General features: G+C 33.9%; 1 protein-coding gene and 1 pseudogene across 1 annotated transcript; one reads left to right on the top strand and one right to left on the bottom strand.

The window, feature by feature from the left end:
* The window catches only part of LOC122591781, a 38317-nt pseudogene extending 19903 nt beyond the window's left edge, over positions 1 to 18414 (top strand).
* Positions 18415 to 21970: 3556 nt separating this feature from the next.
* Positions 21971 to 23272, bottom strand: LOC122585499 (VQ motif-containing protein 22-like). Its single transcript, XM_043757627.1, has one exon. The coding sequence runs from the start codon at positions 23157 to 23159 to the stop codon at positions 22569 to 22571; it is 591 nt and encodes a 196-aa protein (XP_043613562.1). The 5' UTR covers positions 23160 to 23272; the 3' UTR covers positions 21971 to 22568.
* Positions 23273 to 24467: the final 1195 nt, after the last annotated feature.

Below are 24467 nucleotides of genomic sequence, written 5' to 3'. Positions count from 1 at the left end.
GCGTTTTCTGTTTTTCATTTTTTCTTGGAAAACAAAGGCGTTTTCCCCAACTAAGCGCACACTGTAACACCCCAACAAGGCGGGAACTGGGGCATCAATAGAAAAGCTCAGCATGACATGGAGTTTAAGTAGAGACTAATAAATGCATTCAAGGATTTAAGTAATCCATCATAATTCAAGTACAAATTCAAATAATGGATCAAATAATGCACAAGGAGCACAACACCATCAAATAGTTTACAAAAGATATAGTTCAAATGATGGTTAACGATCCTAGGAATAACCCATAAAAGGGAGCAATGAATCACGGATCCACAAAAGTCCAAGCGCAATTCTATCACATGCAATGCAATCATCCATCACGTATTTGATTCACTTGATTACCTGAAAAGTGTACTAAAATGCGTCAACATAAAGTTGGTGAGCCGTAGGTTTTGACTATAAGAAACAAGTGTTGGGATAAGAACCGTTTAACCTTGATTAACATCATACGATCACATAACCTTGATACGAACATAAAACCTTGATTAGATCATTAAATGATCACATAATATGGATGGATAAACGATCACATAACCTTGAAACCTTGATAGGATCATAAAATGACAACATAACCTTGATACGAACATATAACAATCATACAACCTTGATTCCACAATTAAACGAACTTATAACAATCATACAACCTTGATTACTTACATAAACGAACACATAACGATCAAAAGAAACAAAGAAACACGTTGTACACTTTCCACCCCAAAATCATGTAAAGAAAGGGGCTACGAACTCACCCTGATCGGCTAAAGAAGTTAAGATCACGATAAGATAGGATTATAAGTAATTAATGTGCTCCACGCGTCCACAACCTAATAAGGTATACCATGCATGCATTATTAACCAAGACAAAGCTCCATTTATATTTTAAATTATGATTTATGGCTTTGAAAGACTCCCGAAGCTCAACGTGGTCATTAGAGAGGTCAGATTATAGTTTGGAAACAATTTGAAATAGTCCCAAAGTCCTCTCGTCCTCAAACAAATGTTATATGTATAGGTAGATTAGTTGGTAACCCATGTTTCGCTTCAAAAAAATGACTCACAACTTTGAACGACTCGTTTATCTTGTGTAGAGCACCAATAAGATCGAAAGAGGACTCTTTGGAAAGGTTGGGACGATCCTAGGATAACTGAAGTTAGAGCTAGGAAAAATTCAAGTGAAGAAGGGCACCAACTGCGCCGAAGTAACCGACTGCGCCGCAGTCACTTCTCACTGCGCAGCAGCAGAAAAGTCGACCTTTCACACTGCTTCGCAGCCTGGAGCTGCGTCGCAACAAGCCCAGGTCTGCACCAGATCCACCAGAAACCCCAAAATGAGCCATACACAACTCCAAACACCCCCAAGACCTTCAAAACCAATCCAAGAACCCCAAATTCGACCCAATGAACTCCAACACTCGATTTTTAGCATAAATAACTATAAAAGAACACGACTCATGATTTAATCTCGACTCATAACATCTAACCAAATACCAAATCGACCCAATTACAAATCAAGAACACCAAAACCCTAGTTCAACCTAAAAACCGCTTTTAGAAGGGAACAAGACTCATCTTGGACATACACAAGTATATTTAGACATGGTTGGACATAACTCACTCCATCATTTCGACCCATTTCATAAATTTAACAAGGAAAAATCATTTTTGACCCATTTAGCAACAAGAACCCTAATTTTTGACCTAGTTACTCTTTAAATCCGATTTTTGACCAAAGCTTGAGGGGTTTGACTTAGAATTAGTTTAATGACACGAAATGTTAACTTAAAGATGCATTTACTCACCAAAATCTTCCACTAGAGTGATGAATCCGAAAGTGACCCGATTTGAGCTAATACTTGCACTTTGAAACCCCAATTTTTGATATGTTGTCAAGATGATGATAAAGAAGAAAACCCCTAAATAAATCTTGCTTGAACATTAAATTTGATGTATTTAATTTAAAGAGAGAGAGAGAGAGATGTAAGAAACTCTTGCAATAAGTGAGAGAGAGAGAAGGGTGTAAGAGAATGAATGGATGGGTCATGGGTATGGGTCTAGGATAAGGGTTGACCCATGGATAGTCCATTTACTTAATCAATCTAGTTACACCACAAGTTAGCAATCGACCATTACATTAACGACCATTCGATCTCATAAAACACCTTGAATATCATGTAACCACGACTTGACTAAAATCGATCATTATATATATAAGAACGAATTGCATTTTTGGTCCATGAGGTATCCCCGAATTTGCAAGTTTGGTACAAAAGTGTGTAAAGTCGTGGAACATATCCCTGTGGTATCACAGCCGTTGCATTCTTGGTCCAACAGTAACGTTCCGTCCATTTTCAGCCGTTAATGCACCCATGTGCTTGGTACGTGCGGGGTAGTTTAGTAATTAAAGCCCTCCCACCCATATATAAACCTAATTTCACCCCCAAAACTCATTCAATCGGTTTATCAGATTGCAGATGCAATCCCTAATATTTACCCCCAAATCACTCACAAATTCTTATACTAATAACACAATCAAAGTTCACACAAATTAAAAAATGGTGGTGACAACATGGTATCTTCGAGGCAATGCTGGTAAACATGACTTCATCGACACAGTTTATGGTGAGTTTTTGTTACATATTAACTTATTTTAATTTATCTACTTTTTTTTGGTGTTTTTTTTCTGGATATATATATGATTACACTGTTGTAAAACTCACCGAGTCAATCCGAGTAATCTCCGAGTACTCGCTACAAGGTAGGGTGTCGAGTCGACCGATTACTCCGAGTACTCTCCGACATGGCTACTTTGACCCCCGAGTACTCCCAACTCGTTTGTCGGCCGCCCTAGGAACGATTAACGACTTCTGCAACCTTGTATGATTATAACGTATATGAAGTTATTTTTTATTTATTATGTTTATAATTTTTTTAATATATATTTACAGAACAAAAACCTAGCTTTTTTACGTTGGCGATTCATCACGGGAGGGTTTTTTCGCAGTTGCCAAACAGAAGGTATATTGGAGGGATACAAAAACCAGTTTTCTATAATAGAGTTAAATGCCATGCTTCAAGAGTTAGGATACAATGTTAATACTCAAATGTTGTATCATTTTAAAGCACCAGATAGGCATTTGGATTATGGCCTATATGCTCTAAGTAGTGATGAAGATGTTAGTTCTTTAGTGAAGTATGTTGACAGCTTTAAGTTATTAGAAGTGTATGTTGAGAAAGGGAAAAAGGTTAGGAATCAAACACCATTAAAGACATACAGTCCTAGGAAAAAAAAAGATTAGGGTACAAACACCTTGTCAAAAGAGTTTGTTCACTGATGATGCATATGTTCCAATCCCTGTGGAGAGAGATTATTGGGATGGTAGTGGGCAAGTTAATGAATTAGGTAGTAATGTGGAAACTATAAATGATGAATTTTTCAATGAGGCATTTTGCAATGATGGTATACCAAACCAAACAGAATGTGGGTAGGATAGTGGTACTGGTATTGGTGTACATGTTGTTGAGGTTGAAGAACATGGGTAGGGTAGTGAGACTAGTGTTGATGCAACTGAGGGTGAGCAGAATAGGGAAGACAGTGACTTTGTGGACAATGAACACATTATAAATGACGTGGAAGTGGATATGACAGATTTCAGAGACAATGTAGATGCTGATGTAGAATGGGTTGCATGTGGGGATAAGCCAAATGAAAGCATGGTCAATGATGTGGAGGTTGAGAGGGTCAATTATGATAATATTGATAGTGAACCAGAGTCAGGGGATGATGCTAGAACAACAGCTTTGAAGCAGTTGAGAAGGGAGCACAACACTAACCCAGAAAAGAAGGTTCATTTCTATCCTGGCCAAGCATTTGGAACTAAGTTGGAGGTTAAGGAGCTGGTTACTATGCTATCAATTGAAAGCAGAAGACTGTTAAAAATTGTCAAAAATGATGCAGAGAGATTTACTGTAATATGTAAGGGTCTATTCCTGTTTTTCATGCAGATGTGGCGTGTAGTCAACAAAAAAAAGACTTGGATAAAAATGTTGGGCCAACTGATACTACTTGGCCATCTCAACAGGTTGGGCCTCATGGTTTGAATAGTCCAGCCCAGTCACCGAAAGGCATTAGGTTTACAAAGCAGACTATTAAAGATATTGTCAATGAAACATGCAAGGAAAGAGAAAAAGAAAAACAAAAGGAATCTCAAGAAAAGGAATCTGAAAAAGATAAAGAAGAAAAGTTCAAATTCCCTCGGAGGATTCATGTGTCTAGAAAAAAAGAAGATAACACATGGGTGGTCAAAACATACAAAGATCACCATAAATGTCTACATGCTAGAGTATTAAATAGATGTACTTCTGAGTTTTTGGCTAAAGAGATTCAACAACAACTACATCCAGATTCAAAAGTTCAACCAAGTCATTTTAGAGAACAAATTCAACAGAAGTATGAGATAGGATTCTCTAAGCACAAGATATACAGGGCACATAACAAGGCAAAGGAGAGACTGATGGGTGATTACACAAGTCAATATGCCATTTTGAGAGACTATTTGCTAGAATTAAAAGCAACCAATCCAGGAACAACTGTGAGGCTTGATTATGAGCCAGAACTAAATCCAGACAGTAACACTAGAGTATTTAGAAGAATATATGTATGCTTGGTTTCATTGAAGCAGAGTTTTAAAGTTGGTAGAAGAGATCTTCTGAGATTGGATGAGACATTCATGAAGGGATTGGCTAATGGTCAGTTACTGCTTGTTGTTGGAATAGATCCAAACAATGGAACCTTTCCACTTGCATATGGGATTGGGGAATCTGAGAATAAGGCTTCTTGGAGATGGTTTCTTGAGCATCTTGGAGGAGATCTTGATCTGATACACATGTCTAATTTCACTTTCATAAGTGATAGACAAAATGTACAATAATTAACAATTTACTCTATTTACTATATTTACTAATGTATATGTTAGCAATTATACTCTATTTATACTATATTTACTAATGTATATGTTAGTAATTATACTCTATTTACTAATTAACAAACTGGTTGGGTTTTAGGGGATCATTCCAGCCATTTCAGAACTATTTTCGTGTGCAGAGCACATATACTGCTTGAAACACATATATGAGAACATGAAGCTGACTTATAAGGGAAAACTTTACAAAGACTTCCTCTGGAAGTGTGCCATTGCAACAACAGTACACTGGGCTAGGTCACACTTTTCTGGCAAGACTTGTATATTTTTTGCCAATTCTGCATACTTTTTTTTGTGTTTTTGTCTTAAAACTTGTCAAAATTAACAGGGAGATGTCATTGTGATGTACATGTGAACAATATGTGTGAGACTGTGAATGGAAAACTTGTAGATGGTAGGGAGAAGCATATAATCATGTGTTTAGAATATGTAAGGGAGTATTTGATGAAGAGACATGCTAAGGTACAAAGGATGATTGACAGTGCTGTTGGGCCATTAACACCCAATGCAGCTGCCATGTTTGAGTTGATAAAGAAGGAGGCTGAAAGATACAAGATCCTCTTTAATGGTGGTACAAAGTTTCAGGTTGCTGGTCTATGGCAAGATCAACATGTAGTGGATATGGTTGAAAGGACATGTACATGCAGAAAATGGGAATTATCTGGCATGCCATGTAAACATGTTGTGGCTACATTCAATGACATGGCAAATATTGGTATGAAATGTGGCATTCCTGAGTCATATGTAGATCCTGTTTATTGGCTTGCTACTTGGAGAACTATGTACAGTTTTACAATTGGACCTACCAAGGGAAAGGCACATTGGCCAAAGTTTGAAAGTCCCATCACACTTCTTCCACCAAAACATAAGGTTTCAATAGGGAGGCCTAAGAAAAAGAAAAGAAGGAGTCAAGTTGAGATTCAGTTGGTGAAGGAAAGAAAGCTTACCAGGGCTGTTGCTTACACTAAATGTGGGAATTGCAAGCAAGATGGACACAACAATAGAACATGTACAAGGGGACCAAGTCAACAAGCTGCTGGTTCAAGTTCAACTACTGATGGTTCAAGTCATGGAAGAAAGAAGACTACAGTGAAAAAGCCTACAACTAAGAAGAAGCCTGTTGGTTCAAAAGCTGCTGGCCCAAGCAAGACTGCCAACTGATTTACTAGTTTTATGCTTTTCTTTGAACTTATTTGGTGTGTATTAAAGACTTAAGTATTTGATCTTGTTTGTTGTTACCTATTTCCTATTTAGACTAATGTATGTGTGTGTACTAAAACACTGAAATGCAACTTAAATGAATGTATGAGTGCCACTAAATGTGGCACAATTTTGGTAATGTTTTCTGAATTTTTTACTCATGATCCTGTTTATTGGTAATGTTTGACTATAAAAAGTCAATAATTAGTTAATTTTTGACTCTTATTAAATTTTGACTCTAATTGTCAATTTTGACTCTGGTTGAATTTTGACTCTAGCTCTCAATTATGACATGTTTTCTGGACATATTTTTTGACTCTAGCTAATTGACAATTTTGATAAGTTGCAATTGGAATAAAACCACACGTTTACAAACAAATATATACAATAGAACACAAGTACCAAATTTCATATCTTACAAATTCAATAATTACATCCATTTGATACAGGAAAACAAAACAAATTCAAAAAGAAGCTAATTTCATCTAAAAGGTAGCTAATTTCATCTAAAATACATAAAAGCAACAAATATAATCCAACTTATTACTAAAAACTTATTGTATCTTCTTGCTTGAATTTCATTAGCTTTGGAAGCCTCCTCAAATCGGTTCATTGATCTTAACAGCCCCGGGAGAATTTCAACTGCTCTTCTACACATAGGTGGATCATGCCAACTAATAAAGCCATGTCTTGAACCCTAATTTTGATTATTCAAAGAAAAAAATAATTAGGTCAAATTCATTTAATTGACTATGATAAATCTCTTACCTTTCTAGAACAGCAATAGAATCGCTTTCCTGGGTTATTCTCAGTCCATGAGGTGCGAATCATAGATGGATGGCCGCAGCTACAATTGAATGAGTTTTGGGGGTGAAATTAGGTTTATATATGGGTGGGAGGGATTTAATTACTGAACTACCCTGCACGTGCCAAGCACATGGATGCATTAACGGCTGAAAATGGACGGAACGTTACTTTTGGACCAAGAATGCAACGGTTGTGATACCACAGAGATAGGTTCCGCGACTTTACACACTTTTGTACCAAGCTTGCAAATTCGGGGATACCTCAGGGACCAAAAATGCAATTCGTTTTACATATAATACATATTCACCTTGAACACAATTAATTCATAGCCAAACTCGATCATATGAAACTAGACTAATACCAAATAACTATAGTCAAATTTCACGAATGTTACACACACTTAGTGTTTCAGACTATTTAAATTGTTTGAGTATCCATATAATTTTTCAAGAAATAAATTATATATATTTGTCACCTCGATAAGTGTTTCGGACTATTTAAAATAAATTGTTATTTTCAAATGAAAATAACAAAATCAATTTGGTTTATAAAACACTAGAATGGTACCACGCGATGCGGCGGTGGTGGTGGCGGTAACAGGTGGTAGCGGGCGGCAATGTGGTGGTGGCGATTAGTGGTGGCAGCGACGCGTAATGTAGGTTATTGAGGAATGTCGTTTTGATGAATTGTTGAAACTTAAAGTTCAACAGAATTAGATTTTCTTTATAATTAAACAAGAGAAAGTACCCGCACGTTGCGATAGTGAGATGATGGAGGTGATAGGTCATAGAGTGTGATAGGTCATAGGAGGTCATATGTCAGAGAGTGTGATAGTCAAATTTCTTAGTCGTAAGAGCTCCAACATCGGATTTAAAAATTCGTCGAAGGTATATTGAATGACATCTCTTCTTTCAAGTCTTCATATTTTTACGAATTGAAATTTGAGATGGTTGTTGATTCAATTCCAAAGATCCAAAATTTGTAAGAGCAATTCGTGCTTATAACGTGTTATAAACTTTGATCTTGTATCAAGCACAACAATCACAATAATCAACAAGATAGATAGAGAAGATAATTATTATGGAGAAGAGGCACATAGAGAGGAAGGAGGAAGTAAGGAGTGTATTAGACTATTAGCATAATTATCTAAGTTACAGGGATTAGGGTTATGACCCACATATATATAGATAAAGTACAAGGGTATATCGATAAATACACATAGATATATATATTTGTATATGTAACAATATATGTTAATCTTAATTATTAATTAAAATTTTTATTATGTATTTCTAAGGTCAGTGCCAACGGTCCGTCGACACCTCCTTCGTGGGGCTCGTCGACGAGGACACCGTTGGCAAGAGCATGTTCTTTAACTTCGTCGATGAAGGTTGGTCGATGGGTGGAAGGGCTTGGACGAGGAGAGAGGGAAAGAGAGTGGGGCCACATGTATTTTTTTCTTTTGTTTTTTTTGTTTGCTCACAATATTATATATAAGTTTGAGATATATATTATAGATATATATAGATATATCTTTGTGAAGATGAATTGTAGGCGAGGCGAAGGTGGGATGGAAAAGAGACAAAAACATTTTATTACTTTAGTCTTAGTCCCTCAAACTTAGATATTGTATGAAATCATTTTATTAGTTTCCAAAAGAGTTAATTACAAAATTGGTCCCTATGGTTTATACACTTTAGCAATGGGGGTCCCTTTTTAAGTATCGTTGCAATGGGGGTCCCTGTTTTGAGAATTTTTTGCAATATTGGTCCATTTCTAACAGAACCGTTAGCGAATGTCGTCAAATCTTAACAAAAGGGACCATCATTGCTAGTAAACTCAGAAAGGACCCCTATTGCTTAAATGGAAAAACCATAGGGACTGATATTGCAATAAAACAACTTGATATCTTTTCTGATTTAACTCAAGAGATTGCAACATACAATTGTCAATGTGTCAGATTCCTAATTAGTAAACTTATGTATACTCAAAAATTTTAATAATGGATATGTACCTTGTATAATCTTCTTACTTTGAAAAATAATTGATATATAAACTTTTATTATTATTTATAATTACGAAATTAAAGGTTGTATGTTTGAAATTTGATATTACCAAAAAGTAAACCTATTCAAAAAATATAATTACCATATATGGTTTTTTAGTTCCCTGTGTAACATGTTAAACATTTTATACAGTTGGTGGATTAATAAATATTAATTAATAAATATATTGTTAATTTTAATATAGATCATAACAAACTTTTTAATATGTTTTTTATAAATCGAGTAATACAGTTTGTTATTTTAAGACGTGAATATAAATTATTATTTGGATTTGATTATCGGATAGAGATCAAATGAGAAGGGTCCTTAAGGAGAGAAGGGAGATAAGGTTCGTTTTTTTATTTTATTTTAGCTTGGTTTTTGAATTTTTTTTTTCAGTTTTTTCACTTCTTGTTTAATTAATTTTTAAATGACTTTTTTTTTCAAAGGGCGTAGCCCGTAAATTATAGGCGAAGCCTTTTAGTTTATGGCGGAGCCATTATGACTAAGGGCGAAGCCTGTTAGGTAGATCACCCATCACCGATCACCCCCTATGACCTATCATCCTCTCTGACCTATCACTCTCACCAGCTACCTCTTATTAATATCCTTAAGGGTGAAGACCATACCGTACCCTTACATCTATAACTCACTAACTCGGGTTAGATATTTTTTTATTTTTTTAAAAATTTTTTATGGATTGAGTTAATTAAAAAAAGAATGAAAAAAGTGAAAAAAAAACTAAAAAGAAAAACGGATATTCCATTCCTTCTCTCCTTAAGAACCTTCTCTCTATATTTCTACCTTTTGATTATCATCAACAATTGAAGCATTTACAAATTTTAAAATATTTTTATTGAAATATGTTTTTAATTGTTTAATTATCAATAATCATGAAAAGTTAAAGATTGTTAATAGTTATATTTAAATTAAGTATTTATTAATTTTCATTCTTTTATAGAATAGTTAAAAAGTACAATTAGGGACCCGACGCACTGACAATTGTATGTTGCAATCTCTTGAGTTAAATCAGAAAAGATATCATGTTGTTAATTGCAAGATTGGTCCCTATGATTTTTCCATTTTATCAATGAGGGTTCTTATTGAGTTTACTAGCAATGATGGTCCCTTCTGTTAACACTTGACGACACCCATTAACGGTCTTGTTAAAAAGCGACCAATCTTGCAAAAAAAATTTAAAATAGGGACCCCCATTGCAACGATACTTAAAAAGGGACCGTCATTGCTAAAGTGTGTAACTCACTTATTCAACATGTTTATGGACTTATTCAACTTGCAGACCATGTGTTCTTCACCTTATGTAATTTCAGGCTCACATGATTACGTCTTATTGCAAGTTTTTCATTCAGGAAAGTGATCGCGACATCCATCTAATGTAACTCTAAATCATAATGAGATATGAATGTCATGACGATCCTTAAGGAATCTTTATGAGACAGAAGATAAGGTCTCTTGATAAGCGATTCATTATATTTGAGTAAAGCCTTTCACAATCAGTTTGCCCTTATAGCGCTTGACGTTTCCATTCGGGTCTAATTTGGTTTTGAAGATCCATTTACAACTTACAGGTTTGGATTCTTCTGGAAATTCAACCAAGTCCCCAACGTCATTATGCTATATGGAATTAAGCTCTCAAATTATGGCTTCATTTCACTAAGTGGCCTGATCGCTACTAATGGCTTTTTGATAAAAAGTAGGATAAGTAAGATTTCCAATGTCCCCAACTTCAGTTAAGTTATGAAATCATCAAAAGTTATGGTCATGAGTGACCGAGATGATCTCCTGAGTTGATATTCAGGTTCAATAAGGAAGATGTTTTGCTTTAGCATTATTAATAAGATGCTTTATCATTAGTAGTATTCTAATTAGGAGGTTTAGAATTCTGATAGAGAATGTGGATCAGTGATATTAGGAGCAGCATTGGGTACAAGAGGAGTTATCGGAGGAGTAATAATAACCGACAAGTGGTTCCCCCTGCTTCTTGTACTTCTTGCAAATCTTAAGTTATGATTTGTCGTGCTCCCACTGATCTTTTAGTTCTCAAGAAACAAGACATGATGCGTGTCAACAATGCTAGTAGTGTAGGAAAGATAGTAAAACTAATAACCAATAAAGAAACATGTAAGGGATTTAGGATCCAGTTTCTTTAAGTTAGGGTTATAGACTTATGTTTCGGCAGGACAGCTTCATACTTTCATATATTTTAGACTCAGATTCCTTTCTGTCCAGAAGTCTTAGAGACAGATTCTAATGGAACTCTTATTGAGTATATGAAAAGCTGTTTTAAGGCCTCAGTTCAAAGAAAAGTAGGTAAGTTAGTGTTAAAAAGGCATACTCTTCACCATGTCCATTAAGGTTTCATTTCTCCTTTGAGCAACATAAAATTTTGTTGAGGAGAACCAAACATGGTATATTGGTTACTTATGTCTTGTTTCTTTCAAAAGTTATGGAAAGGATTAAGAGCTTAACCAATATCAATATGTCAACCATAATACTCACCTCCTCTATCTGATCTCACAACTTTTTATTTTATGATCAAGTTGATTTAAAACCAAAATTTTAAGCTCAATAAAAGTCTCTAAGGGTTCAGATCAGATATAGGTGCATATAACATGAATAATCGTTAATGAATGTAATAAGTGATGTATGTTCTGAGATGGCTGCGGGATAGGGGCTACTAACATCAGAGTGAATTATTTCCAACAAGTTGGAACTTCTAGTGGCTCCTTTCTTAATCCCTTAAGCCATTGAATACATGTTTCAAAATCACAAAAGTCAAGAGAATGTAATATTACATCCTTTATGAGTCGTATCATGCAAATTCGTGAGATGTGGCCAAGATGTTTATGCCACATTATGGAGGAATTCTCTAATTATTTAGGTGATTTTATCTTTGTTTTAGTTATGTCTTCAATATTAGGAGACAACAAAGACTGTGACACATTATAATATAGTTCTAACTGATACAACAATCCATCAAAGAAATTATGACCAAGAAATTCATTATTATGAGTAATGGCAATCTCGTTGTAACCATGAATTAATACATAACTTTCAAGGTGTTAGACTAGAAAAAATAGACACAATGTTTCGAGAAATTCTCGGTACACATAAGGTATCCACTAGTCTAATACACTTTCAAGTGTTTATATGTAAATCATAAGTCTCCATGGTTTCAACATATAAGAGATCAACCCTTCCAACTCTAAGCTTTCTTTGGTCATTTGATAGTTTTTGAATTGTATGGAATCGTTATGTTGAGTTAATCACATGAACCATAGAACTAGAATCACTCACACATGTATTACAAGATACATTAAACATAAAAGAATCAAATATTACATGAAATAAGTTACCTTTCTTAGCTAGCAGTTCCTTGAAATTAAGGCAATCTGGGCACAATGAGAATTTGCAGTTAGGATTGCTAGTCAAGGACTCAAAGCTAGAGGCAGTAGCACCATGATTATCCTTTTGAACTGTAATTGTAGCCTTATTATTGTTATATCTTTCCTCTTAATGGAATTAGCAGTGGTAGTAAGGTGAACACTTTAGGTTGGCCCAACTTAAGACGAACATTTTCTTGCACACACATTGCATTTAGTTCACTCATCGACCATTTATCCTTCATAGCGCTAAAGTTAATTTTGAAGGTGTCAAAATGAGCATGCAATGAGGTCATTAAAAAATGCACAAGAAAATTATCAAAGACTTTCAATTTTAGGACTCTTAAACTAATGAGTCATGTTAGTCATATTCATTATATGTTCACAAACACTGTTATTTCCTTTGTTCTTAAGTTACTTGCATACGCTTTATACATTCCCTCGGATACTTTAATTGATGAAGTTCCTGACCATCATTAGTGACAAGCGATTCACCTTATCCTACTTTCTTAAAATTCGCTTTCTGGGCTGCAGAAAAGTTAGCAGTAATAGCAGTGGGTTCATTATGGCGAATGACATAGTCAAGGTCTAGCATCTTCAGAGTTAAAGGTAATTAATCCTTTCATGAAGCAAAGTTTGCATCAATAATTGGCTCAATGCCTAAGTTAGGTACTATAGTGGAAATAAGGAGGATATAAATTTAGGATACAAGTAATAGAAGATTAATAAAGTAATGCCTAAAACTTAGGGCAATAAAATTATAGTGACATAATTAGCTATCTAAGGCAGACTAAGCAATATCTATAAAACTAAAATAACTAAAGTAATGTCTAAGCTTAACTAAGGGCTAATAATAATGTTCCTCATAATTAAATATCTAAGGCTTATTAAGTAATGTCTTTAATAATGGAACTAACGTAATGTCTAAAATACATAAGGGCTAATAATAATGTTCCTTATAGTGACATAGTTAGATAACTAAGTCAGACTAAGTAATGTCTTTATATATAATGGAACTTAAAGTAATGCCTAAAATACATAAGGGCTAAAGTAATGTTCTTAAAAGTAATGAGACTAAGACCATTATATTAATGAAGCTAGTGATAAGTAAACCTATTGTAAACACCAAAACAATAAGTTAACATAAGGCTCTACTTAGAATTTACATCACCTTTGGGCAGAAGTAACTAATATCTAAGTACAATTGAGCATTAGGGTCATGCAACACAACGCTTATCTTTTAACCTTTGGGCACAAAATCAAGAATCGTGTATATTATGCATGAAGATAGTCCTTTTTTTAGCACACAAAGAATATTGAATCACCTTTTGGCAGAATCAATATACTAAGTGTTCATTATGCCAAAAGGAAAAGAACGCACCATGAGAATCACATTTGATCTTTGGGCACAAATGATGAAACCATGTACATTAGTGCGAAGCCCCCACGCATTACGGGGGTCCAGGGGTAGCGCCCCTGGGAGCGGGGTCCAAGGGGCAGAGCCCCTGGCTAGGACCACAAAATTTCACCCTTAAAGTCCTATGGCAAAAATGTCTTAGAAAAAATTATTTTTGAAAAATTAGGGACAAATTCAGCAACAAAATTATAGGGTAAAACAGTAAGCACGAACTCATTCATCAGCTAAAATCATCTTCAGTATAATACGAACTTAAGTAATAACTCGTAATAACATAAGCACGAAGTCATCTAATAGTTCATGATAATGTAAGCACGAGGACATCAGTAAGTCGTGATGACATAGGCACGTAAACATCATGTAAGTCGTGAGCAGTAAGCACGAAGATGTCATAAATCCGTGACGATGTCAGCACAAAGAAGTCATAAACTCATAATGACTTAAGCACGGGTTTTTTCAGTAAGTTGTGTATGAAATTAAGCTAAAGTTCGTGATGACATAAGCATAAGTTCGCGATGACGTAAGTGCGAGTTAGAGATGACGTAAGCGCGAAAATGAGCAGAAGTGCGTGATGACGTCAGCACGAAGATGACGTCAGCGCGAAGCAAACATTAGTCCGTGATGACGTCAGCACGAACTCGTGATGACGTCAGCACGAGTTTTGTAGTTCTGCAGATTTTTAGTTCGCGAATACCCTCGAATTCGAACCAAATCATGATAGATCGTTCATAACTTGGCTTTGATACCACATGTTGGAATAAACATGATTCGATTCGAGTGATAAAACATCCCAAATTAGCCTGTGGAACCTGTAAGAGTATAAAGCATAATTGCTATTGATTTCGGGTTCCTATAACAAGGTGATTGAGTAATAATGGGATGGAAAATTCGTATAGACCATGATGAACGAATTTAGAGAGAGGAGACACACGAAAATTAGGGTATTAGGTGTGTGTGTGTGTGTGTGTATTAACCTTAACTTAGAGTTAATGACTCTCTACATATAAGGAGAGTATTTACACTTTAGACCCCTTTGGTGTTTAATGTGTGAATTATTAGTCCTCTTAGTTACAATCACCTAATGGGAAACCCTATACTACGTCTCTAAGAGTAAATATGCCCATTATATATTTACTAGACATAGGGATTTCAGTTATCGTCAATTATCATATCACGAATGATAGATGATCAGTGACGGTCACACTAACGTGGTTCCAACAATCTATAAATTCCTCCGCTTCTACTATCACCCCACCTAAGTGGTGATGACTGTTAATAACTGTCGCTAGTTTAATTATCTTAAAATTTTAGTGTTTTAGACTATTAAAATTGTTTGAGTATATGTATGTATGCAGGGATGGAGAAAGAAAATTTATTTCAAATGGGAAAATTTATAAAGTAAGGTTGTTCAGGGTTGAATGTGAAAATATGAAAAATAGCTAACATTTTAAGCCATAAATGAATATAGATGGATGTTGAGGGCTAATTATAAAAATATGAAGAAATCGGACATCCTTTCGTTAATAAGACACGGATAAACGTTATTAGTGTGTGTTTGATGCGTGAAACGAAGATTTAAATGGAAAAATTGGACGGTTTGTAAGTGATTTTGCTAATCCTCTACTAAAGCAAAGGTAATAACCCTTAACTAATTATTGTTTTTTTTTTTTTCAATTATTATTGTTAGGGTTTATAAGCCTTTATGTAATAATTTCTGTGGTTTTTATATATAAGGTAACTTAAGGTTTAATTATGATGAACTTTATTACTGTATGATTTTGGTAGAAATTATTTTGATAGAAATAAGGTGCATCTAAGGCGTCGGTTCTTAAAAAAATAATGCACACTTGAATTTTGAGTAGAAATGATGATAAGAATTGTGATAAATGGATAATAAAAGTGACAAATAACAAGTTAGATTGAGTTAGGATTCGTATAAGGAAGAAAGTTGAATTTGGACAATAATGTTAAGCAGGGAAGAAAAAAGAGTGCAGTTAGTCGGAATATTTTTACGCGCATTTTAGTTTTGCAAAATTTGTATTTATTCACATTCTTTATGCGGGGTTTAAGGACTGTAAAGTCTTAAAATTTGAGTATAGTGTCTACAATAAAGCCACTATTATGCAGATTTTTGTCAAAACCATAAGCTTAGGTGTCAGAACATCTGATACCATTGATGATGTCAAGGTAGGATAATATTTTTCTAACAAAGGCATTCCAACTGATCAGCAGAGGCTAATATTTTTCCGGTAAGCAGCTTAAGGATCATAGATCGACAGGGGACTACAGTATTTAAAAGGAATCGACGCTTCACCTGGTTCTACGTCTCCTTGTTGGAATGGAGGTTTTTGTCACAACTAAAACTGGTAAAACAGTTACTCTGCAGTTTAATGATTCTGACAGTGGAATGGAGATTTCTGTCAAGACGAAAAAAAGAAAAACGATGACTCTAGATTTTGAAACTTGTGATGTCATTGATAATGTGAGGTTCAATTTGGATGATAATGCGAATATGGTTGTGGGTTTGAGGCAGATGATGCAGATATTTGTCACTTTGATAAGTGGAAAGACCATCCCTTTGGAGGTCGAGAGGTCTGACACTGTTGAAAATGTAAAGGGGATGATGATTCAATACATGGGAAGTGTTTCACCTGATCGGTATAGGCTAGTATACAATGGGACTTACCTTGAAGAATGTCAGACTATTAAGCATTATAATATTCAAGACGAGTCTACTTTGAGTCTGAGGCTATTCATGCAGATATTTGTCAGCTTGATATCTGGAAAGACAGTCCCTATGGAGGTCGAGTGGTCAGACACTATTCAAAATGTGAAGGGGAAGCTTATTCAGTACATGGGAAGCATTTCACCTTATCGGTATAGGCTTGTGTACAATGGGACTTACCTTGAAGATTTTCGTAATATGGAGCATTATAATATTCAAGAGGAGTCTACTCTTAGTTTGAGGCTATTCATGAAGATCTTCATCAAGATAGAACGTGGGAAGACCATAACTTTGGATGTTGAGAGCTCGGAGACAATTGATAATGTGAAGGAAAAGATGAAGGAAAAGGTGGACTTTCCACCTGATCGGTGTAGGCTAGTATACAATCGGACTTACCTTGAAGATTGTCAAACGATTGAGCATTATAATATTCAAGACGAGTGTACTTTGAGTCTGAGGCTATTTATGCAGATATTTGTCAGATTGATATCTGGAAAGACAATCCCCGTGGAGGTTGAGAGATCCGACACTGTTGAAAATTTGAAGGGGAAAATTATGCAGTACATGGGAAGCATTTCCCCTTATCGGTATAGACTTGTGTATAATGGGAGTTACCTTGAAGATTTTCGTACCATGAAGCATTATAATATTCAAGAGGAGTCTACGCTTAGTTTGAGGCTATTTATGCAGATATTCATCAAGATTCAATGTGGGAAGACCATAACTCTGGAGGTTGAGAGCTCGGAGACGATTAATAATGTGAAGGAAAAGATTTATGAAAAGGTGGGCATTCCATCTAATCTATATATATGGCTATTATATAATGGGAAGCGCCTAGAAAATGATCAGACTCTGACTCATTATAATATTCAGAAGGAGTCTACTCTGCATTTGGTTATGCCGAAGCCAGTAAGTCACACAATAACAATTTATGTCAGGACTTTAGCGCAAAGGACCATCATTTTGAATGATGTTTCTATCTCAGACACTGTATATAATGTCAAAAAAAAGATACGGGACAAGGAGGGAATTCCAATTGAACTACAGAGGCTTACATATGCGGGGACGTTACTACAAGATGATCATCAGACTCTGGATCATTACAAAATTTGGATGGATTCTACTCTGTATCTTGTTCGTATAAGAGGCCCTCCATGTAATGTCTTATTTTGGGACCTTTTTATATGGTTTTTACTCTCTGTGTCATGTTTTGTATGTAACTTGCAGTGTTATGTTGATTTAGGCTACTGAAAAAGTGGTAGAATCGATTCTGTCATAACTTTGCCTATATGATTCTTCTCTAAGATTTTTCCTTCATTCTTTGCTCTATCCTTTGATTAGTAGCTTACTAATTTAGATATGATGATATAATGATACAGTGAAAGTTGGTCCGAATACCATTTACGTCAAGACTTTTACAAAGAAGACCATCACTCTTAGAGATATTCAGATCTCAGACACTTTATATAATGTCAAGGAAAAGATTCGGGACAAAGTGGGAGTTCCAATTGACCAGCAGAGGATTAAATATGGAGGGGAGGTGCTACATGACGATCATCAGACTCTGACTGATTATAAAATCCCAATGTATGCTTGTCTGCGTCTTAGAGGTCCTCCATCCTGAATTCTAAGTATTTCGATGTGTAATGTCTTTTTCTGGGACTTGTCATATGGTTTTCATCCTATGTAGTCATGATTTGCAAGTAACTTGCAGTGCGTTGTTGATTTAGGCTACTGAAAAACCTAAAGAATCAATTCTGTCATCACTTTGCCTTAATCTATGCTTTTTCCTTTACTTTTTGCTCTTTGTTTTAAGTTGTAGCTTACTAAATTAGATATGATGGTGGGATTTGTAAGCCTAAGGTTGTGTTTGTTTATTTCCAAAAAAATACTTTTGCTTCCCAGAATTGATACTTTTTCGTATTGTTTCAATGATACATTTTCTTATTGTGGTTATGAAGCAAGGTCGGTTGACGTTTGTTTGATAGGAATTTCTGCTTCTTCCATTAAAGGTGAGGAAAAATGATGCTTTCAGCAGGTCTAATGCTTACTTTATTTCGGCATGAAATGTATCATCTGTGTCCGGATCCACATGGATACTATCACACGCAATCCTTTTCCTTAGTTCCAGGCCTAGCAGATTGATGATTCTCTCAAGTTTCTCCAACTTGACTAGTCTAAGTTTGGAGGATCTTGACCATTGGATGAAAATCAAGGGCCAAGATTCAATGATACTTATTTAATCTTAGCCCTTGATTTTTCAATCAAAGGTCAAGATTCTCCTAACCTGACTAGTCAAGTTGAGGAAACTTTGTTTTCCAGGAACTCGTACACAGATATGTGTGAAAGCTTTCTTGTAATATGACTATTTATTCAACTGGACAATATTGACGTATGGACAATATTGACGTATCCCCAAATTGGGTCTGGTTCTAGAGGAAATGTCACTATATCTCTTTGTTTTACTATATTTTCTTAAATTGTTGTGTCCTATGTACCTAGTAATGGGTTACATAGCGTGATCAATCAAGATATAGATCTTCACAATGTAACGTCGTCAAAGATAGTGGTAAGTAGAGAATAACTAGTATTTCTACCCGGGCGTTGCCCCGGGAGAAAAACATAACTCTGGTGATAAAAGTTATAAAAACATTAAGCCGAAAAACAAAATTTGCGTGACAAAAGTTAAGAGAATAAAAGTTGTGGTTCAAAGTAAAGAAAATGAAACTTTGGTAATAAAATTTAGAAATCAAAAGTTATATCGTAAAAGAAAATAAAAGAAAACTTTCAGAGCAAAGTTTAAAAACAAAGTTATATGAAAAAAGTACAAAAGTTAAGAAACTTTATACCTAAAAACAAAGTTTATATGTTTAATGTTTAAAAAACAAAAGTTATGTGACGAAAGGTAAAAGGGGAAATGTAAAAAAAGAAAAAAATTTGGTGGAAAGTTTAAAAAGTAAAAGTTATGTAGTAAAAAAAAAAAGAAAATAAGGGTCGTTAAGTCCGTCACCTAACAGTCGTTAAGTTTGTTACCTAACCGTCGTTAAGTCTGTTAATTATGTTGGATGCTTTAAAGACTTGTACCTTATGCTAAAGGAGGAGTACTTTTAGCTACAGTAACTCCCTTCACAAATCAAAGTTGGCTTTTAGTATTATATATATATAATAACGTCCTCTACTAGTCTACTTTTTTTCTATCATCTTTCCCGAACATCAAAAGATGATTTATACTTCTTGAAGTATTTTTAATGTAATAATCTTCATATCATAGTCTTGTAATGTGTAGTGAATACTAAAACCACTATAAACTTTACATTAAGCTATACTAAATTTGAAGACCTGATTAATTAATTTAATGTTCTTTATAAATAGAATACTTATTGTGAACACTAAATTTTTGTAAAAATATCAAATTAGCTGTTTGTTTTTTCTTGTATTTTTATATTGAATTTAAAAGGTTTCATTATATTTGAATTTGTATAATCATTCATTTTATTTTAAAAATGTCGTTACCTTTTAATTATGTTTATTTGATGCGTACGGGATTATATCTGATTAATATTTATAAAAATTGATCGATTGGGATTTAGCTATATGATATGTGTGATGACCTATTATTCTATGAATTGGATCAAACAAGTCTTATGGTATACACTTTATAAATACATGTGGTAAGATTTTTTGGTTGGCTTTCTAAATAGATAATCAATTAATCATAATAGTTAATTATTAAGGTAATTATAAATTATAAATTTTAATTTATATAAATCAAAAAGAATACGTATCAATAAAACGAAACTATCATATATTATTCAATGAAAACCAGATGCTATTTAAATTATATTGATAGATAGAAGATAGAATATACTGATACTTTACGTATACGCTTCAAATCTGTAATGTGAACGACCTCTCATTTTAGACATGAAGTTGTATTGCTTGATTGGCGCAAAAAAGCATCAAAAAGCTTTCAATAATTTTATGGAAACCGACCATATCTAACACATACCAATAATATATTCCTACGATTTTTATTAATTAACCATGCATATCAAATAATGTGAAAAAAGATTCTTTTTATGGTCCCGTTATAGTCTATATGATCTATGATAATAATAATAAAATAATAATAATCGTGTAATTAAAAATGGGTACATGGTAGCTAGAGTCTATGATTTGTACACCCATTATCATGTTCGTTTTCCATTTAATTTTTTTTTTTTGGTTAACTTATGTAATATGACAATACTATTAATACAAAATATATAAAAATACAAAACAAAAAATAAAATTTGAAAGCCAAGACATTACTCGTCTCATGTTATCGACCAGTGGCGAAGCTTGAAAATTTCCAGTAGGGGATTGGGATCTAAATTTGTTTTCCCTAACACTATTTTTTTTAAAATGAGAGGACAAAACCGAGTATATCGAAATTATTCTACACGAAAACAATATACCTCTTATATCGCAAAAAAAAGTTTGGAGGGTCGGGCGCCCCTCCCCGCCCCTATATAGCTGCGCCCATGTTATCGACTGTATATTACTCGTAGAATTCAGTTACCTAATTAAAAAAAAAAACTTTCATCTTTGGTTAACTTAAATGAGTCATCTTAATATTAATATCTAAGGGTTAGATATTGTAAAACAAGTATTAAGTAAAATAAATAGGATAAATTCGTGACCCTTAGATTATGATTAAATAGATGTAAGAAGATTCACGAAACAATTAATGTACGATGATTTTCATTGTGTACGGTGATTTTCAGTGAATAAGTCCATATTATTTGATTTATTTTACATTAATACTTGTTTTATTTTAACTAAAACCTTAATATCTATATCTATAATTAATACCCCAATCTTTAAACAATTAAAACTTAAAAAGATTATATTCCCTTCTCCTTTTTACAACGTACATCCCTCAGCCATAAAATAAATACAATACTACCCGCATTAAATCAATTATTTTTACATTAATAATACTCCACCATTGTCACCGCCATCAACGCCACCTGATATCGTCACCGCCACCATTGACTGCCGCCTCCTCATTACACGGTTACATCTCTAGTTAATATTAATGAACATACCTTTAGATTTCAGTGAACCGATAAAAGAGTTTTAAAATTAAGTGATATTTGTCATAACGCATAAAAAAGTGATTCTTAATATTTCAACGTACGTCATTATTTTAACACGATTATCATGGGTATACAAGAGACTAATAAAGTCTATAATAACACATATATAAACAATAATTTGTTTTTATGTACGTAATTTCTCTTTAAAATATGTAATTTTGAACTTAATCTATAATGTCAAAACCATATATATATACTATAAACAAATAATTAACAAAGATAATATCTTGCATTAACTTGTACCTCAAACTAAAGGCATGCATGTAAACAATACAAATTAATTTACATTGAGAATCATAATTAAGCTAAGTTGATTAGCAACTAAACCATAATAGATCTTGGACCCAAGAGTTGTTGACGATTTTTTTAAGTATATACTTAAAATGTTAAATTAGGTGGCCGGCCAATTAAAGATCGAACACAAAAACTAAACTATATATAGCTAGCTAGTGCATGAGAACCAAAACCCCTTATGATTCTTATTTTCCTAATTAGTAATCCCTCCGTCCAAAAAATTGTTACGAGTATTTTTGAACTTTTGAAGATTTTTCTTTAAGATTTTTATCTATATATCTTTGTTTTAATTATATATAGTACGTATAATATTATTTGATGAACGGAAATTATATCAATAGAAATACATTTAAAACTGAATTGATTCATGTATTTTTCCGTTAAATATTATATAAAACATAAAAGTCAAATTAAAAAAACGATAAAAAGTTCAAAAAAAAGGATGTAGATAATTTTTTGAGACGGATGGACTATGTAAGAACGTCTTCATAACGTAGAGTAATTCCGTTACCAATTATAAGACCCTTTTTTGTCTAAACCCCCTATGTTGATCGTCGCCATCATTACCAGCAGTAGTACTTCCACCATCAGCCACCGTCATCATGAAATACGGGTCGTTGTTGGGTGCCCGGAACTGCACGTTGTAGTCGTCATTCATCATAGGGTGCAACAAACCAACGCCATCATTAAAACTAGATGTATTACTATTGTAACTAGTGTTCAAAAACTGATGAGCAGAAGTAACGGACGAGACGTCGTTTGATAGATACGGAGTACTGGAGGTTGTGTCAACAACATTGTTTCCACCACCAGTGAACCGTTGAACCATGGCTCGAAAGTTGGTTGTGTCCGTGTTTAGTAACGTGGTTGGGGTTCTCCTAGAAGCTCTTGACCGTCTACGAGGGTTATTTGGTCTTGTTACTCGGTTTAGCTGGTTAGAGACACTTGTGTTCATGTTCGTGTTCGTGTTTGTGTTGGTTGTTGTTGTGACCATGTTGGTTGCATCAGTGGTTGCATGGCTTGACCAAGATTGAACCATAGTTGGTTGGTCGGTTTGATAAAATTGTTGCCATTGGTTGTTGGATCTAGACATAGTTCCACTCATACTATAATTAAGAAAGAAAATGAAAGATGTGATAGAGAAATAAGTTGGTTCTTGTATGAAATTATATTGTCAAGGATTTTGGTTAGGATAGGATATATGATGGAATTTGAAAAGAATATAATGAATTGGATGTTTGATTATTGGTCAAAAAAATGACTTTTCTAAAGGAAGGAGGTGGTGCCACGTGTAATCGATGCCAAAGTGGAGTAGACTTTTGGGGACTGTTTGGTCATGGTGTTCTCGAAGCTAAATTTAAGGCATTTACACCCCGGCCAAGATGGGTTCTTGGAAGTAACCTAGTAAACCATATATATTGACTTGGTCGAACCTCGTTACGTACATTTTCATAGTTATCCCCTACAAAACATGTTCGTTGTGAACGGGAGTAATATCGAGTCAGGTTTTTAACGACTTATTTGAGCTTGAAGTAGTTTAAATAAAGTTTAAAATGTAATAGTTGTTTAGTCTAAAACTATTAAATATTTAATTTCATGACAAAATTTAAGTTTTAGAAATTAAACAAGCTGATGAAGCTTAACTAGTCGAACGAACAAACTAAACTAGTTTAGTTATGATGATTTTAGTAATGCTATGTTCTTAAGTCTATTTTTTTTAAGAAAAAAAAGCAGAGATATAATCAGAAGTGATAAAATTTGATTTTTCCAAATCACTCCATTAATGGGAAGGAGATTTTTTTAACAATAATAACTAAACTTCCTTTCAAATCATTTCAATTCGTTTTTTTTTTAACTTAAAAAAAATTCAAGAACTCAACTTGTTTTAAAATCACTTGAGCTCTTTTCTTTTCTCCTTTTACAAAAACTCAAGAACATAGTGTAAGAGTTTGAGCTTTAAGATTAAATGATTTTTAAGTATAAATTAAGTATGATTATTTGGGTTTGAACTTGAGCTAGCCTTTGCCAAATTCAAGCTTGAAAATTAAATTGAGTAACCAACGATCGATTGAGCTCGACCAATAAAAAGGATAAATTCAAATACATTTGAAAAAGTTATTCATGCTTAAGATGAAGTATTTTCGTTAAAAAAAAAAAGCTTTAATTGCTTTTCAAACATGCAGTTCAACATATTTCCAAAAAAATTGTAAACAACAAAAAATCTCTTTCGTTTTCTTTAATATTGGAAATAAAAAAATCTGAACAAAAAATTTATAAATAAACGTACCACAAATTTAGGGGTAAATGTAGTAAAAATAACTTTGTACCAATTTACACAATTAGCAACCTTCTTGTCGTTTTGCATATTTTCTGGATTTTTATCCCTTCAAGTTTTTTTAATGAATTATTTAGC

This window comes from Erigeron canadensis, chromosome 1 (genome assembly GCF_010389155.1).
Source record: "Erigeron canadensis isolate Cc75 chromosome 1, C_canadensis_v1, whole genome shotgun sequence".
Lineage (NCBI taxonomy): Eukaryota > Viridiplantae > Streptophyta > Magnoliopsida > Asterales > Asteraceae > Erigeron > Erigeron canadensis.
The sequence above is the reverse complement of the archived record's forward strand: the minus strand, read 5'-3'. Positions and strand labels throughout refer to the sequence as shown.

Bases quoted from the DNA above. Each gene is read 5' to 3' on its own strand.
- LOC122585499 (XM_043757627.1), bottom strand. From the start codon at position 23,159: ATGAGTGGAACTATGTCTAGATCCAACAACCAATGGCAACAATTTTAT.